Here is a 16578-nt window from a genome sequence, read left to right as displayed (position 1 = left end):
TTATTGTATGCAGTGCACAATATTTACAAATAACCTACAATAGCTACCAATATCGTGTTACGTACTAATATGTAAGTATTCTGTGGTTACGGTCTGATATCAATCTTCCGATAGAGACTCGTTTATCTGAGCGCGCACCTGCCCCGCTCATCCCTTGCCATTTCTGCCGACCGATCTAAATGTCTTGTGCTGCCCATAAGTGTACTTTTATTGTCATGGAGATAGTCTTTTCCAAATATACATAATTTTTTTTTAATGAAATAAAGGGGCAAACGAGCAAACGGGTCACCTGATGGAAAGCAACTTCCGTCGCCCATGGACACTCGCAGCATCAGAAGAGCTGTAAGTGCGTTGCCGGCCTTTTAAGAGGGAATAGGGTAATAGGGGAGGGTAAGGAAGGAAAGGGAAGGGAATAGGGGAGAGTAGAGAAGGGAAGGGAAGGGAATAGGGGAGGGTAGGGAAGGGAATAGGGTAGGGGATTGGGCCTCCGGTAAACTCACTCACTCGGCGAAACACAGCGCAAGCGCTGTTTCACGCCGGTTTTCTGTGAGAACGTGGTATTTCTCCGGTCGAGCCGGCCCATTCGTGCCGAAGCATGGCTCTCCCACGTATATAATTTTAATTATTGTAAGTTTAAAAACCGTTTGAACTCTAAAATAAGAATCCGGGTGGTCTCTACATATTCAGTCAGGAGAATAATGACCATTGTTCAATGTTTACATTATTTTCCTATGCTAATTCGATGTCGGGTAATGCTTAGTGATTGTTAATTTTGAAATAGCCGTTTAAAACTTTCTCGCTTTTCGTTTTCGAATCGGTTCTACTTCGATTACAATAGTTTATGTCAGCTAGGTAAAAAAAAGCTAAAACGGGACCCGCATACGTTAAAAGCGAAAGTTTTTTGTACCGTGTGTCCACCGCCCTAGTGAAAGATGAAATTGCTCGCACCGCGGAGTCAGTCAAGACTCGGTCTTTCCAACGGGATGTCGTTCTACTACTTTCTCATTTTACGCGTACGTATTTATTTAGATTCGAATTAAAATGGGTTTAAAAATCGAACGACCGCGTGCTCGGTGTAGGAAGTTCACAAAAATGGATGTAATTTTGTGTTTATTTTTATGTTTTAGTCCAATCTTTGCGGCGAAGTTGCCCAGTGATATGACTCTAGTTTACAGTGATAACAGTATTAGAAGCGATGCCAAAAATTATAACTTTACACGCAGTGAGAACTATTTACGAAACGACCAAAGTTACTCGATAATTAGAAGAAGTTTTAGCACAGAAGATGCATCTGTCGGTAAGTAATCTTGGAAAATTATCATGCAAGTATAATAGCATTATTTATAATTATTTATAATTGGCAAGTATAATTTAAAATATTGAAAACATATTTTTCTGCCTTGTATGTCCACTGTAGGTTGATGAAATTGATATTGTCTACGATTTAGGTAAGTGGGTTGGCAAAATAATAAGGTTGAGCGATAACATTTGCGAAGAAATTATGGTTTGTTTACATGACTCTACACTCTATCTACAGTCTACACTACACTAAAACCTCAAAATACACCTACGAAGTATACTTCCTGTTACCTGCCTATGCGGTCTGTTTCAAGAATAGATAGCTTTACAAAGCCTTAATAAACAAATGATGACGAAACATAGGTAATAATATAACTAGCTATTTGACCGAGCTTTGCTCGGTATTCGATAAAACACGAATAAAATGTCATTTTCGTAAAATGATTCCTTGCTAGATCGATTTATCGTCCCCGAAACCCCCTATATACTAAATTTCATGAAAATCGTTGTAGCCGATTCCGAGATTCCAATTATATATATACAAGAATTGCTCGTTTAAAGATATAAGGCTATATACTAAATTTCATGAAAATCGTTGGAGCCGATTCCGAGATTCCAATTGTATATATGTCGCAGCCGACTGGTTTAAATAGCCGTTCAATCAAACAGCTAGCCCTTTGACTGAACAACGCCATTCAATCACACGGCTATACGCCGTTTAGCCGACTTGTTGACTACAACGTTCAACACTACAGCTAGACGACGCTTAGCCAACTGGTTTGTTTTTGTTTTGGCGGGGGGCTGCGCCCCCCGAGCCCCCCTTTTATTTGACGGCGGTCGCCGGCTGCTGCCGCAGCACGCTCGCTGCGCTCGATCGGCTCCCTCTGCGTTGTGGTCTAAGTTCTAACCTAACCTAACCAACTTTTGGACTTTCTGGATTGTGTTTGTTTTTGTTTTGACGGGGGGCTGCGCCCGCCGAACCCCCCTTTCGGGGGAGGCTGCGTCCATCCATTTCATAATCCCGTAATTTCTCCTCAAATATTTGTTGAAATTTTAATTCACTCTTATGTGCCTCCACAATTTTAGACGGCGGCTTTTGAATCAGCTGTAGTGTTGAACGTTTTGAGCGACTAAAATATTCAATATAAAAGCTAGCAAACCGAAAAAATAATACTCCTGCCTGGTTTGGCCATTTTTGCGCCCCCCCCCCCCCCCCCCCCCTACGCCCTGTGCCTGGGCACCGGTGGCACCGCCCTATTTACGGCACTGTGTCAATTAGACAATCTTTTAATGATTAGCGTTCTTAAAAAAAAGATAAATCATAATATTTTTACTAAAACAAAATCTACAAAACCTAATAGGATAAAATATGTTGTAAATAATAATAAAAATTGATCGTAGTTGTCGAGCTCTACATAATTTGTCCATAACTTGAACCGAGATTATTATGGGAATTCAAACTCATATTTCACTAAACTTATCTTTATTATCAGACCGGAAAGTTCATTCCTTTACAAAAAGGTAACGGTTTTCTACAAGATATTAGTTACTTTTAATGCAAATTGCATATTCATTTTTGAGAGCAATACTATTAGAGCTATAACTTATAATGGAGTTATTACTGTTAGTAGAACAGATGTTAGGACAATCCTAGTGAAAGTAATAATTGCGATCTTAATAAATACGTACTTAATTTTTAACCGAATTTCCAAAAAGGAAGAGGTTATATTATGTTTGTCTGTTTATATAAGTACATGTATATTTTTTTGTATGTTCATTGTTCAGCGATCACTTCGTCGTTTGTGGACCGATTTTCAAGATTTTTTCGCTATTGTATCGGGTTTTTGAGTATAGAATAAGATGAGGTTTAGCCGAATTTCGAAAAAGGCACTAATGAAGAATAAGAACTATTTCATACTTTTTAGATCATTTAAATAATATTGTTTTTACCTTGAAAGTCGGGTTAAATATTTTGTTAAAAAATAATAATAACAGACACCAACATACGATTTTGAAGAAATTTCTGATATAATTTAAACTTATAGAGTTGTTAGTTAGCTCAAGCCTCTACTATATTATGTTACACTTAAAATATTACTCCAGCATAAGTTCAGAAAATGAATAAGATAGGGTTGACCGTATGTTTAGTTTATGCAGCTATTTGATAATCGGTCTAGGTAGTCAAAGTAGCTTTTGTCACCATTATCATAATCCGTATGTTTTTAGGGTTCCGTAGCTTATAAATAGTATAGGCTTCTGTTTGTCTTTCCATCTGCTACTTCACGTTTAAGAAGTTAAACTGATTTTGTGAAGAATGGTATGAGGATACTTTAGGTTTTAAAGAAACACGTAAAATTATTTTATTGTGAACAGTGACAGAAAATGAACGACTTGAACTTTGAACGCAGGTCTCAGTAACTACTGGTTGGAATTGAAAATTCTTCCTGTGTTGTATATTTATCGAGGAAGGATATTATATAACATCACGGCACGGCCACTAAAAGCGAAGAAGCAGAGGAAAAGGTTGAAAAAGCGGGGAAAATTATGATTCACAAACTACTGAATCGGGTTTTATGTAATTTGGCACAGATATATAGAGTAGATCACAGGATAATACACACTTTTTTCGGGAAAATGTACGGTAACCGCGAAATTCCTTATTTACGCAGGCGCAGCCGGAACGTCTGGTTAATTTACAAAACTTGCGAATTTCACTGACGTTTATCACGTATAATATGTAACAGATATGTAGGTAACGGTCATAGTTAACTCGTAGGTCATAGTTAAACGGCCTACTTGGGAACGGTCGCGGTGGTTCAGCACACACACACTTGAAATTAACATAAGCCAATATTATTGAGGGCGACGTAATAGCCTCCGAATAGTAAAGCAATATGCAAGACGGTGAACTGAGAATAATATAGAATATAGATCATTGTCGGCAAAATCGGGACGTTCGTTTTCCAGCTACGACGACACATGAAGGGGAGAGATCTTCCAAACTAAACCTTTTTAAATACGTCGTATATTTTCGTTAGTCTATGGTCGTAGGTAATAACAATTTGTCCAAAGACCAAGACTCGTCAATTGAAATACTGCGTATTGAAATTGACTATCTAAATTAGTATTGAATAAGTCCATTATACAACGCAACATAAGTAAATGCCCTGGAGATCATAATAAACTTCATTATCGCTTTTCTTTAGGCACTTAATCCACCAGGAACAAGTTGAACAAACTCAGCGACGATGAGCAAAAAATTCATTACCCTCGCCGTGACCGTCACGCGAGCTCTCGCTTTCATCTGCCGCGTGCCAGCCACTGAATAAATGGACACAGAAGACAAACTGCGTACATTCTAACACGCACATCATGCATAAGTGTTATGAAATTGCATTGCCCAGTCTCATTAACAAAGGACAAAACTCAGCAGCTATGTACATTGTACACTTTTGAAAAGTGCAGCATTTGGAAACAATGTATTTGTTGTTGTCCTGCTTGAATATGTCCAGGCTGCAGGACACATGATTTCACCATTTTGACGCTTCACGAGATCAGCCATTCTCAAAGTGTCTCTGGGGGTGTCCTGGGGCTCCGTAAAGCCTTAAACACAAGTGTCTAGTAATAGTGGAATCTGTTACGTTTTAAATATCCTGTTTGGTGGAAACTCTACAAGAAGCATGGCAGCAGCTTTACAAAGCAATGCCACTCAATGATTTTTGGTACATGATTGGTGATGAGTAACTGTTTTGATGAACAATAAACAACATTTTCATACAACCCATTAGGTATATGTTTTTTTCTCGAATGTATTTTTTTCTTCTGTATCTGTCTTTTCTGTGGCGTTACCTTATTACATGGATAGTCGGTAACTCCTCGGCTAATTGTGCGTGACATCGTGAGTGACATAACAAACACTGTAACGCGATATCCGTGTTAGATCTGTCTCGTGGCAATTAATTAGTTTCACGCAGTAATTAGTGAAATCTCTGTTTCAGTTGTTCAGTAGAAAGTTATCGTGAAAATATTTAATTACATATCACAGAATCTGATAGTTATAAATTACGATTCGCGAACGTAGAAAAGAAGTTAGACAATTACACGCAGAAATAAATTTGGGATTTGCTTTCATAGAGTTTCCTCAACTTAAAACGCGGTACCTACCCAGTTAACAGTGTAGAGATAATGTATTTAACTCGATGTCATATTTAACTCTCCGTATACCGAATACCGATGTGGAGCAACTTTATCGGTATTAACACATAGCTTGCAGGCTACCATTTATCATTGAAACGTGTAGTTTCCATGAGATAGAGAATTCGTTCAAAGTTAATAGAGTCGCATGTCGCAAGCAAAAGCTTGTACGTATAAACTGGCGATTAACGGCGGTGTCGATTGTTAAAATGTTGGTCGAGCCGCAGCCGCAGCTACGTGTGATTCAGGTTAACGTCGTACCGGGCCATTGTCAGTGACATGACGATATTAAGGCGGTGTACACACGAATACTGGGTGTAACTAAACTAAGTGATAAAACTTTTAACAATATGTAGTTATGTGCCCGTTATGAGGATATGAGGAGTTCATTCTGAAAAAGAAGACATTTTTTTTTGTAATTTGTATTGGCAATGAGCCCCAGCGTCATGAATTTTCCCGTACAAGTCAAGTAAGTACAAAAGTAATGTAAACCAAAAGTTGCTCTTTCAGAGCTGCTACTTTCACAGCCAACTCTATACACGAAACACATACACACCCACTCTAGAGACACAAATGTCGCAATCATCTAATTTAATGGTATCATTCAATGAACGCGTCGAATTTCAGATTGAACCAGATGACTGCGGCATGTTATATCTAAAGATTACCTACTTACTATTTAGTAGATTTGACATAAAAGCTCTTAATAATAATAATAGGTCTACACTCTACCGGAATCTGATGGGCGATGGCACATTTTGACGGCAGATTTTCAAAAAATATCCTTGATCATTGGATAATTTTTTATAATTATAATGACAAAGGCAAAAGAAGAAAAAAATCGGCCAAGTGCGAGTTGGACTCGCACACGAAGGGTTCCGTATATTCGTTATAGAGCAAAATTAGGCCAAAACTTGTATTTTTTGTATGGGAGCCCCCTTACATTTTTGTTTTAATTTAATATTATCAATAAATATCTAAGTACATAGGTATATAATTAAGGACTTTGTAAAAATTTCATGTCCCTACCTGTTACCATTATTGATATCGAGAAAAAAAAGCCAAATAAATTACGTTTGTTGCATGGGAGCCCCCCTTAAATATTAATTTTATTTTGTTTATTATTTTTGAGATACAGCCTGGAGACAGACCGACAGACAGACGGACAGACATCGAAGTCTCAGTAATAGTGTCCCATTTTTACTCTTTGGGTACGGAACCCTAAAAATTAAAAACACGGCTAGACATTAAAGTCACCCTGAATTCAAGTATTCAAGCTCTCCTACTATCACAGCCAGATCTCGAAACATATTTTCTTAATTCTTCCTAAAAACTGACCTGCCTCACTCCCAGGTCGCACCTTCGGCCCGCGCTTCAAGAAGATGCTGCAGGCGCTGGTGCCGCTGGCGTTCAACCTGGGCATGGCGTCCACGTGGGCGGTGGTGGCGGCACTGGTCGGCATCAAGACGCTGGGCGTCACGCTGCTCATCCTCAAGCTGCTGCTGCTGGCCGGTGCCGCGAAGGTCAGTTGATGTTGCCGATGGCGTTCAACCTGGGCATGGCGTCCACGCGGTGGTGGTGTTGACGCCAATCATGCATCTGCAGCGCTCCATACTCCGTACCCACGGTACCTACTTCACTGTCGGTACTGCCTCAAGCCGTTACTACAAAGGTTTGCAGGTCACTACTACAGAAAGCAGAAACTGTAAAATCGTTTGTCTTAATACTATCAACTTAGTTTATATATTTTTATACCATACATAATATTTCTATTAAACCTAATAGAAATATTATGTATACAAACCTGTAACATATCAAGTGAAGACGTTGTCTAGAAGCTTCTTTACTGAGTGATACCGTGGTTAGTAATTGTGCGTACCCCAGATATGTCAAAATTACCTAATTAGTAATAGAAAAATGAAGATTAATCGTGACTCTTCAGTTTTTATCTAGGCTAGACGTATACATTATATTACGCTCTTGGCGAGAAAGTTGCAGCAGATTTTTCGTTTCGGTTTTTTAATTGGAAAGGATAGGTTGGTTCGAATTACAGCACTTGATTGGCGAAAGGCTCGATATATAATCTTGCTTTTGTTTATTGTGCGGTTATCGGCATTAGGTTTTACCATAATAATACATATCGTTTGTCTTAATACTATCAATCGGCCGCAATGGGGTATTTATTTTTGATAAATTTTGCCAATTAAAATAAGATACTGCGTAAGAGGCGCGCGCGTGCGCCACGAGTCAATTCGCGGCAACCATTGAATCGCCCCGACGACGGCGGAGTGGCAACCCCCTGGTTGTACACAGAGCAGTGAACCAGCAGACAACATTAAACAATAAACATGAAAGCGACAAAACTTTAAGATAACCACAAAAGGACATGACATAGTTTGTTCACACGCGATAAGCATACCTACATCCTTCTTGGCATTTGCGTGAGGTACTGACTACTGACATAGACACTAGACTGACATGTATATACAGTCTGCTAAGTACTGACATGCGGTTTTGCTGGATAGTTTTACTCCAAATCGAGTAATAATTACTGTGTGGACCACAGCTGTATAGCAATATGACAAATATTGCTATACTGTGGTGTGGACCGCAAAACTGACAGCTCGAAGGCTCGCATCGAGCCGCTCGAAGGCTCGCATCGAGCCGGTTTGATGGAATTAAATCCATACTAATATTATAAATGCGAAAGTATCTCTGTCTGTCTGTCTGTCTGTCTGTCTGTCTTGCTTTCACGCCAAAACTACTGAACCGATTGCAATGAAATTTTGTATACAGTTATTCTAGAGTCTGAGAAAGGACATAGGCTACATTTTGATGTGGGAAAATATCTTATTTCCATGAAAATTTCGATGAAAATGAATTCGCATTGCGCGTGGCCAGCGCTCATCCCGGGGGTCCTGGGTTCGAGTCCCGCAGGCGGAACAAAAAGTTTTCAATGTTCCTGGGTCTTGGATGTGTATTAAAATAAAATTTCAAAAATCTTAAACATATTTTATGTATAATATTATAAAAAATCCAGAAATATATCGATGGAATGAACATTTTAGTTCTAATACGATTCAACAGATGGCGTTTTATTTTTTACTTTATTGTAACATAGAACTAATCATACTTATTAGTTAGTATGTTTTTGTTTATAGTTTTTAATACGTTAGAATATTATGTTTAATAATATTATCACTTGGTATAATAATAATCAATCTATCTTATCTTATGTAGAACTCCTACTGCATTTCTAATCCATACTATCCATACTAATATTATAAATGCGAAAGTATCTCTGTCTGTCTGTCTGTCTGTCTGTCTTGCTTTCACGCCAAAACTACTGAACCGATTGCAATGAAATTTTGTATACAGTTATTCTAGAGTCTGAGAAAGGACATAGGCTACATTTTGATGTGGGAAAATATCTTATTTCCATGAAAATTTCGATGAAAATGAATTCGCATTGCGCGTGGCCAGCGCTCATCCCGGGGGTCCTGGGTTCGAGTCCCGCAGGCGGAACAAAAAGTTTTCAATGTTCCTGGGTCTTGGATGTGTATTAAAATAAAATTTCAAAAATCTTAAACATATTTTATGTATAATATTATAAAAAATCCAGAAATATATCGATGGAATGAACATTTTAGTTCTAATACGATTCAACAGATGGCGTTTTATTTTTTACTTTATTGTAACATAGAACTAATCATACTTATTAGTTAGTATGTTTTTGTTTATAGTTTTTAATACGTTAGAATATTATGTTTAATAATATTATCACTTGGTATAATAATAATCAATCTATCTTATCTTATGTAGAACTCCTACTGCATTTCTAATCCATACTATCCATACTAATATTATAAATGCGAAAGTATCTCTGTCTGTCTGTCTGTCTGTCTGTCTTGCTTTCACGCCAAAACTACTGAACCGATTGCAATGAAATTTTGTATACAGTTATTCTAGAGTCTGAGAAAGGACATAGGCTACATTTTGATGTGGGAAAATATCTTATTTCCATGAAAATTTCGATGAAAATGAATTCGCATTGCGCGTGGCCAGCGCTCATCCCGGGGGTCCTGGGTTCGAGTCCCGCAGGCGGAACAAAAAGTTTTCAATGTTCCTGGGTCTTGGATGTGTATTAAAATAAAATTTCAAAAATCTTAAACATATTTTATGTATAATATTATAAAAATCCAGAAATATATCGATGGAATGAACATTTTAGTTCTAATACGATTCAACAGATGGCGTTTTATTTTTTACTTTATTGTAACATAGAACTAATCATACTTATTAGTTAGTATGTTTTTGTTTATAGTTTTTAATACGTTAGAATATTATGTTTAATAATATTATCACTTGGTATAATAATAATCAATCTATCTTATCTTATGTAGAACTCCTACTGCATTTCTAATCCATACTATCCATACTAATATTATAAATGCGAAAGTATCTCTGTCTGTCTGTCTGTCTGTCTGTCTTGCTTTCACGCCAAAACTACTGAACCGATTGCAATGAAATTTTGTATACAGTTATTCTAGAGTCTGAGAAAGGACATAGGCTACATTTTGATGTGGGAAAATATCTTATTTCCATGAAAATTTCGATGAAAATGAATTCGCATTGCGCGTGGCCAGCGCTCATCCCGGGGGTCCTGGGTTCGAGTCCCGCAGGCGGAACAAAAAGTTTTCAATGTTCCTGGGTCTTGGATGTGTATTAAAATAAAATTTCAAAAATCTTAAACATATTTTATGTATAATATTATAAAAAATCCAGAAATATATCGATGGAATGAACACTTTAGTTCTAATACGATTCAACAGATGGCGTTTAATTTTTTACGTTATTGTAACACTAGCTGTTGCCCGCGACTTCGTCCGCGTGGACTTCAGTTTATAGCGCGCGATGTCAACAAAATTGGTGTCAAAAGCTTTTATAAAAAAACCCTGGTACCCCTTAAATCAATACAGCTGTGCAGTGTGCACACAATAAGTATTTCATTTTTTTATATTAAACTTTATATTTTATGCCAAATTTTAAAGCTTATTTAGCCCTCCAATTACACAACTTTACCCATAAACTATAGATTTAAGGTTACGTCACTGCACAGATAAAGTAATGAGTTATTTAATACCGTAGAATAGATATAACAATCGAAAAAAATCGAAACTTAAAAAGATGATACCACGTCTTATAGAAAGACTTTTGAGCAAGCGTCAGCGCGATGTAGAAGACGCACGGCGCCATCTATTATGAATTGTTGGAACCAACTTAATTTGAACAAATTTACGCATTTTCACCCCTTACAACCCTTTTTTCCAGTAAAAAAATAGCCTATGTCCTTTCTCAGGCTTTAGACTATCTGTATACAAAATTTCATTACAATCGGTTCGGAAGTTTTGGCGTTTGGCGTGAAAGCGAGACTGACAGACAGACAGACAGACAGACAGACAGAGATACTTTTGGCGTTTGGCGTGAAAGCGAGACTGACAGACAGACAGACAGACAGAGATACTTTCGCATTTATAATATTAGTATAGATTATGTGCACACTGCATAGCTGTTTTTGGGTATTTTGATTAATTAAGGGCCGCGCTACACCGGAAGCACTTACCAGGGTTTTAAAAAGTTTTTAAATTTGACACAAATTTTGTTGACACCGCGCGCTATAAACTAAAGTCCACGCGGACGAAGTCGCGGGCAACAGCTAGTATATCGATAATAAAACTATCAAGCAATGCTGAATGTGTGGACGAAAGCCCGAGCCGCGAGTTTTGCTCGACGTTATAGCTCGATCGAGCATAACCATATGTGAGTACTTAGCCTATAAGTAACGAACAGAATTTGAAGTTTTCCTTTTTTTATAAGTCGGTTAAAATGGTAAACAACGACGAAACATGCTACATCAGACAGTACCAGTAAATGCTTACTGTACCAGCAAGTCGTTATACAATTTTGATGGATTTGGTCTCAGTAATGGTGGTCATTAGTCATTAACCATGGCTACCGCCGCTGGACCGGAGAAAATTTATTACAACTGTAACAAAAAAAAAACTATTGTTTGCCCAGAGAAAGTTATTTGCTCTCGAAGGTCCGAGCGAGACAGGGGTAATTTGGACACTAGCGTAAGCGAGACAGACAACGTGATTCAGCGAACTGTCATCGAGGTCAAGGTCGCACTTTCTCGCCAACACCTAGGATATTGGTTGCGGAATTACCCACGACTCGTTTACCAGAAGTTTGACGGATCTCATCCAAATGACCAGTTATAGGGCCTGAATAACTAAATATCTCTTATAATTTCTTTTTGCGATCACAAAACGAATCGCAGGATATTGACAAAGGCCAAATTTAATCAGATTCAGAGATAATTATATATTTCGTCAACTTCCTGGTTCTATTTTGGATCTTCGCAAATCTCGACTATACAGAGTATCACCTTATTGCTCTGACAAATTAAATAGGACTTTTTGCAAAAATATTTTATTAATAAACCCATCCTTACACAAAACGTACTGATTTCAATAACTCATAAGTCCTTATTCTTAATAACGTCGACTGCACATAGGTACAAGCTAGGCAAACAAACATACAGTCAGAGTTCAGACGCACTTTTACTTTTACTGGTGGTGGTCCCTTTTGAGGTAGACCGGCCGGCGTGGAGGGAGTCCTGTGTTAGACAGATCCAGTATATCCTTCCGTATACGGCTGAAGGTAAACCGCAGGTTTTAGTGGGTAAGCCCGACGTCCCACATACCCCCGGGCTGCTTCAGCTTACTGAGGCACATCCCCAACCCGGGGCACCCATAAAGAGTTTCTCCTGCGTATCAAAAAAAAGGGTTTGTCTGTGCCCCCTATATAGAGTTCACTGTGAAAGTAGCAACGCTGAAAGAACATTTTTTTTGTGATTTGTATGAGCAAGGGCCTGAGCGTCATAAATTTTCCCATACAAAACTCTACATAGGCGACCCCTACACACCCTAAATTACTATCACTTAGTTTGGTTACACCTTGTATATTTTATGTACACAGGTGGGCGCGTTCTTCGCTAGCAAGGTGCATCCAGCGCCGGCGAAGTGGGAGCCGCAGAAGGAGATCCACCTCCACATACACAACGGACACCATGATGAGGAGCATATACCTATCGCGCCCGTTGGTGAGCACTAAGCCTTATTCAAACGGATTGCATGATTGGGGCGAGCCGGGCATTTGCCCAGAGCGGCAAAAATGAGGAGTAATAAAATTGACTTATTCAGTACATAGCCATTGGACATCCACCACCAAAGTTAGAGAATTTTACCTTCTAACCTACTTCAGGTTGGATAATGGAAATATTATCTCTCAACAAAACTAACTGACTTATATGGTTTTCTGTATGTAAGCGGTGGCAAAAATGATCTTTGCCCGGAGCGGCTAAATAGCTAGACCGGACCCTGCACAAGGCCGGATCCAGGGGGGAGGGGGGGTGTCAGGGGGGTCATGGGGGTCATCTGAGATCCCTAAAGTGTTGAGGTTGAGGTCTGAACAGTTTCATACAAATCACAAACCATAAAGCTAATCACAAACTTTTAACATTCGTATACACTATTACCTACAGATTTTACGACTTAGGGCCAACGCTAACGTGGCTAAAACTCGCGCAGGCGCACGCTCGCGTGTGTATAAATGAAAAATACTATGGGCAGCGCAGGCTGTCGGCATTTTTAACCGACTTCCAAGAAGGAGGAGGTTATATTATGTTCGTCTGTATTATGTATATATATATATATATATATATATATATATATATATATATATATATATATATATATATATATATATATATATATATATATATTCATTTATACCCACGCGAGCGTGCGCCTGCGCGAGTTTTAGCGTTGGCCCTTAGGATGATGTTGCAAAAAGCCTCTCATAAAAACGCTACGTATGAAGTTGTATTAACTGAACTATTGATCGGTTTCCTAAGCAGGTACAGTATATAATAAACAAAAACAAAATCGTTAGACCTATCGTCAATTAGCGTCCGATATACGTTTTGATAAGGATTTTGTAGAATACACAATAAAATGAATATTTGCTAAAATTATGTATCAGGCGTTTACATAAAAATGTTATCCTGTGCCATTTTGTGCCATCTTAAAATTACCGGTTGGTGACAAAATAAGTATGTGGTTTGGCTACCACTTTCCAGCTTTATATTTCAAGGCAAAAAATCTAGAAAACTTACATAAATTAAAATAGATACATATCAATAACAAATCTCGCCTCTTGCCACGTGTAACATTAAGATTTTTCAAAAATTTATTTATTTCTAAAATTTGCAATTTTGGAAAAACATGTACAACATTATCACAATTGTACTGGTACAAAATGGGCGTACATATATGTACATTAATTAGACCCTTACGGGCCCGACCTATGTAGGTACCTATTTAGCCGCTCCGGGCAACGATCATTTTCACAGCCCTTTATATACAGAAAACCATACAAGCCATGAGCTAGTTTTGTTAGGGGATAATGGCGGAAGTTGAAGTAAAATCTTAAATATTTCCACTGTCCAACCTGAAGTAGACCACGTCGGGTGGTAGCGCATAAAATTAACGAACTTGGCTGGTTGGCTATACCTAAGTAAATTTTGCCGCAACTCATTCTTGCCCGCCCCTTGTAGATCAGGCCCCGCTCAAGGCATATAACACTAATACAGTAAACTTCAAATTATTTTCCTTAATTTTCAGGCGCGTGGAGCAGGGAGGGGCAGGTTGGGGACACGAAGCACATCGACGCGCCGTTCAGCCCGTACCCGGGGCCGCAGACCATTAGCACGCCGTACGGTAACTACGTGAGGGTGGAGCCCGGCCAGCCGCTGCCTGCCATGATGCCGACCTTCCCGCAGACTAACCATCAACGTTAGCCCTTACCGAACACTATGTAATACAGCACTGAAAGATTACTTGATACAGAATTGTGAAGGCATTAGATTACTCTCTTTATCGGGACGCTGATTCTACATTTTATAGAACATCAATGCAGCGCCTTTGTTTGTTTGTTTGTAGTCTGAAGCAAACAGGCAACAGTGTCGGTATAGTGTATACGTATTTATTGATGTCAAATCTTCATTGTACAATTATAGGCAACATTAATGCAGGATCACTCCTTGATCGAAACATTAGTAGATCAAAACAGCCAAATTGTATTCTCTAGAAATGTCAAACCAAGTTTATAATGTTTGTTCACGAAAAGTAGAACAGTAATTTTCTGTTTACTTTAAACGGAATTAGGTTAGGCTTACGGCTTAGGCTGAATAATAATGTTTCACAAAGCTGCATTAGTGTTGCACAAAAATGAAATAATTGAGGTACTGGCCTCAGACAATCAAATTGTTAGATTAGAACAAGTATGGATTACCCAATATCCATAATTTAAATTCCTGAGCAAAAGATAGAATAGCTACAGAGCTATACTATCTTTTGCTCAGTATTTTCATAAAATAGGCAACTATGTCACCATCATTATCAGTGTTTATTTTACATGTAGAGCCGCCAGGAGGTAGCCAACATTTGCAATTACAGAAAAAGCCGAAGAGGAGTTGGCTATAATATGGGTTAGGATTTTATGAACATAATATACTGTTGCAGTTTTTAATGTTTGTTTATAGGAAAAGTAAAAGAAGTTGCTTTCCTGTAAATAATATATTAGAACACAGCTACACACATCGTTGCAATGCAGCAATATTGTGGTAGGTACTATCGAGGAAGTTGATTCCTATGCGATTGACAGACCAACGTTATTTGGTCGAATATGTCAATTCAATGTTAATTGTGATCTGTCAGCTGGGTTTGACGTAACGCAATCAAACTACTTAGGTCCCCGATTTGTATAGGAATCAACTTCTCTGATAGTACTTGGATAACATTGTCATTGCGTATGAATACAAAGATGATGCCACTGCCCACTCAGAATTACACCAGTGTTAGTTATTGTTTTGGCCACATGCTAAATTAAATTTGGACGACATTGACAGAAGGTCGTGAGTGATAAATAGCTATCTATCAAGATAGTCCATTGAAATCTTATAATTTAAGGACCGAATATTGCATTTATAAGAGGACGCAATTTTATAAGGGTAGCGACCCCACAAACTTGAGGTTAAGATTCTATTGCCCCCCCCCCCCCCCTTGTCCCAAAAATAAAATTGCGTCCTCTTAAAGTGTCTCTCATGATCTCATCTAACATTTCAATAGACTAGATACTTCATAACATGGCGGCGTTAGCGCTGATTTAGCCACGTGCCAAAAAAGTTTTGTAGATCTGCTTTTCACACCCACGCCCTCTTTCCTGTCCAGAAATACCACAAGATCTACGTGTCTGATCTACGTGAATTAGAAGAGGTCTACGTGTTCACGACACGTCGGTCCTAGTCTACCGGACGCAGGGTCTCCATGACTACATAAATGAGTAACCGCTTAAAAAAAAAAAATTATTCAGTTATTATCATTGTACTATAATTACTACGTATAGAAACGACACAGCGAACTTGTGTTTTTTGCGCTGTGCGTTGATGCTGACTGGCATCGACTCAAAATGTCACTTCATGTAAAAGTGTCGCATCTGTCACGGTGATATCGTATTCTATGACTAATGGTTGGGGCATAGATTTTGTTCGCGCTGTCTTTTCTATACGTAGTAATAATAGTTCAATGGTTATTATTCACTTATTAATTTAATATTGATGATATCACAATTCTTAAATCAAGTTTATACCGATAGTTACCTACCACGACAAAAAACTTACTTCAATTTAAATATGTTTATTTGATCATTAATTTTAAGATAACAGAGCATGTAGCCAAGACCTTTTATTTATCGCTTCTTTATAGAATCGCCGATCAAAATGTATGGAATTGACATTACACGAGTCGAACGTCAACTTCATATTAACGAACGCTTAATATGTATATGTGTATAATAATATGTAGACTGTATGGTAGAGAGTAAGCAGTCTGCAGGAACCTTGTGATTTAAGTATTGTGTATTATATTATACTGTGCAATGTATATTCTAAATAGCAAAATG

The 16578-nt window shown here is 38.2% G+C and overlaps 1 protein-coding gene across 1 annotated transcript; it reads left to right on the top strand.

Moving 5' to 3' along the window:
- Positions 1–996: 996 nt before the first annotated feature.
- Positions 997–15235, top strand: LOC121739666. Its single transcript, XM_042132186.1, has 4 exons — positions 997–1297; positions 6847–7016; positions 12535–12658; positions 14241–15235. The coding sequence occupies exons 1-4, from the start codon at positions 1042–1044 to the stop codon at positions 14414–14416; spliced, it is 726 nt and encodes a 241-aa protein (XP_041988120.1). The 5' UTR covers positions 997–1041; the 3' UTR covers positions 14417–15235.
- Positions 15236–16578: the final 1343 nt, after the last annotated feature.

Source organism: Aricia agestis, chromosome 2 (assembly GCF_905147365.1).
Source record: "Aricia agestis chromosome 2, ilAriAges1.1, whole genome shotgun sequence".
In the NCBI taxonomy this organism is placed as follows: domain Eukaryota; kingdom Metazoa; phylum Arthropoda; class Insecta; order Lepidoptera; family Lycaenidae; genus Aricia; species Aricia agestis.
This window is presented reverse-complemented; position numbering and strand designations above follow the sequence as displayed.

Bases quoted from the DNA above. Each gene is read 5' to 3' on its own strand.
- LOC121739666 (XM_042132186.1), top strand. From the start codon at position 1,042: ATGGGTTTAAAAATCGAACGACCGCGTGCTCGGTGTAGGAAGTTCACA. The intron at 7,017-12,534 runs GTCAGTTGATGT...TTATGTACACAG, and splicing joins TGCTGGCCGGTGCCGCGAAG to GTGGGCGCGTTCTTCGCTAG. The intron at 12,659-14,240 runs GTGAGCACTAAG...CTTAATTTTCAG, and splicing joins TATACCTATCGCGCCCGTTG to GCGCGTGGAGCAGGGAGGGG.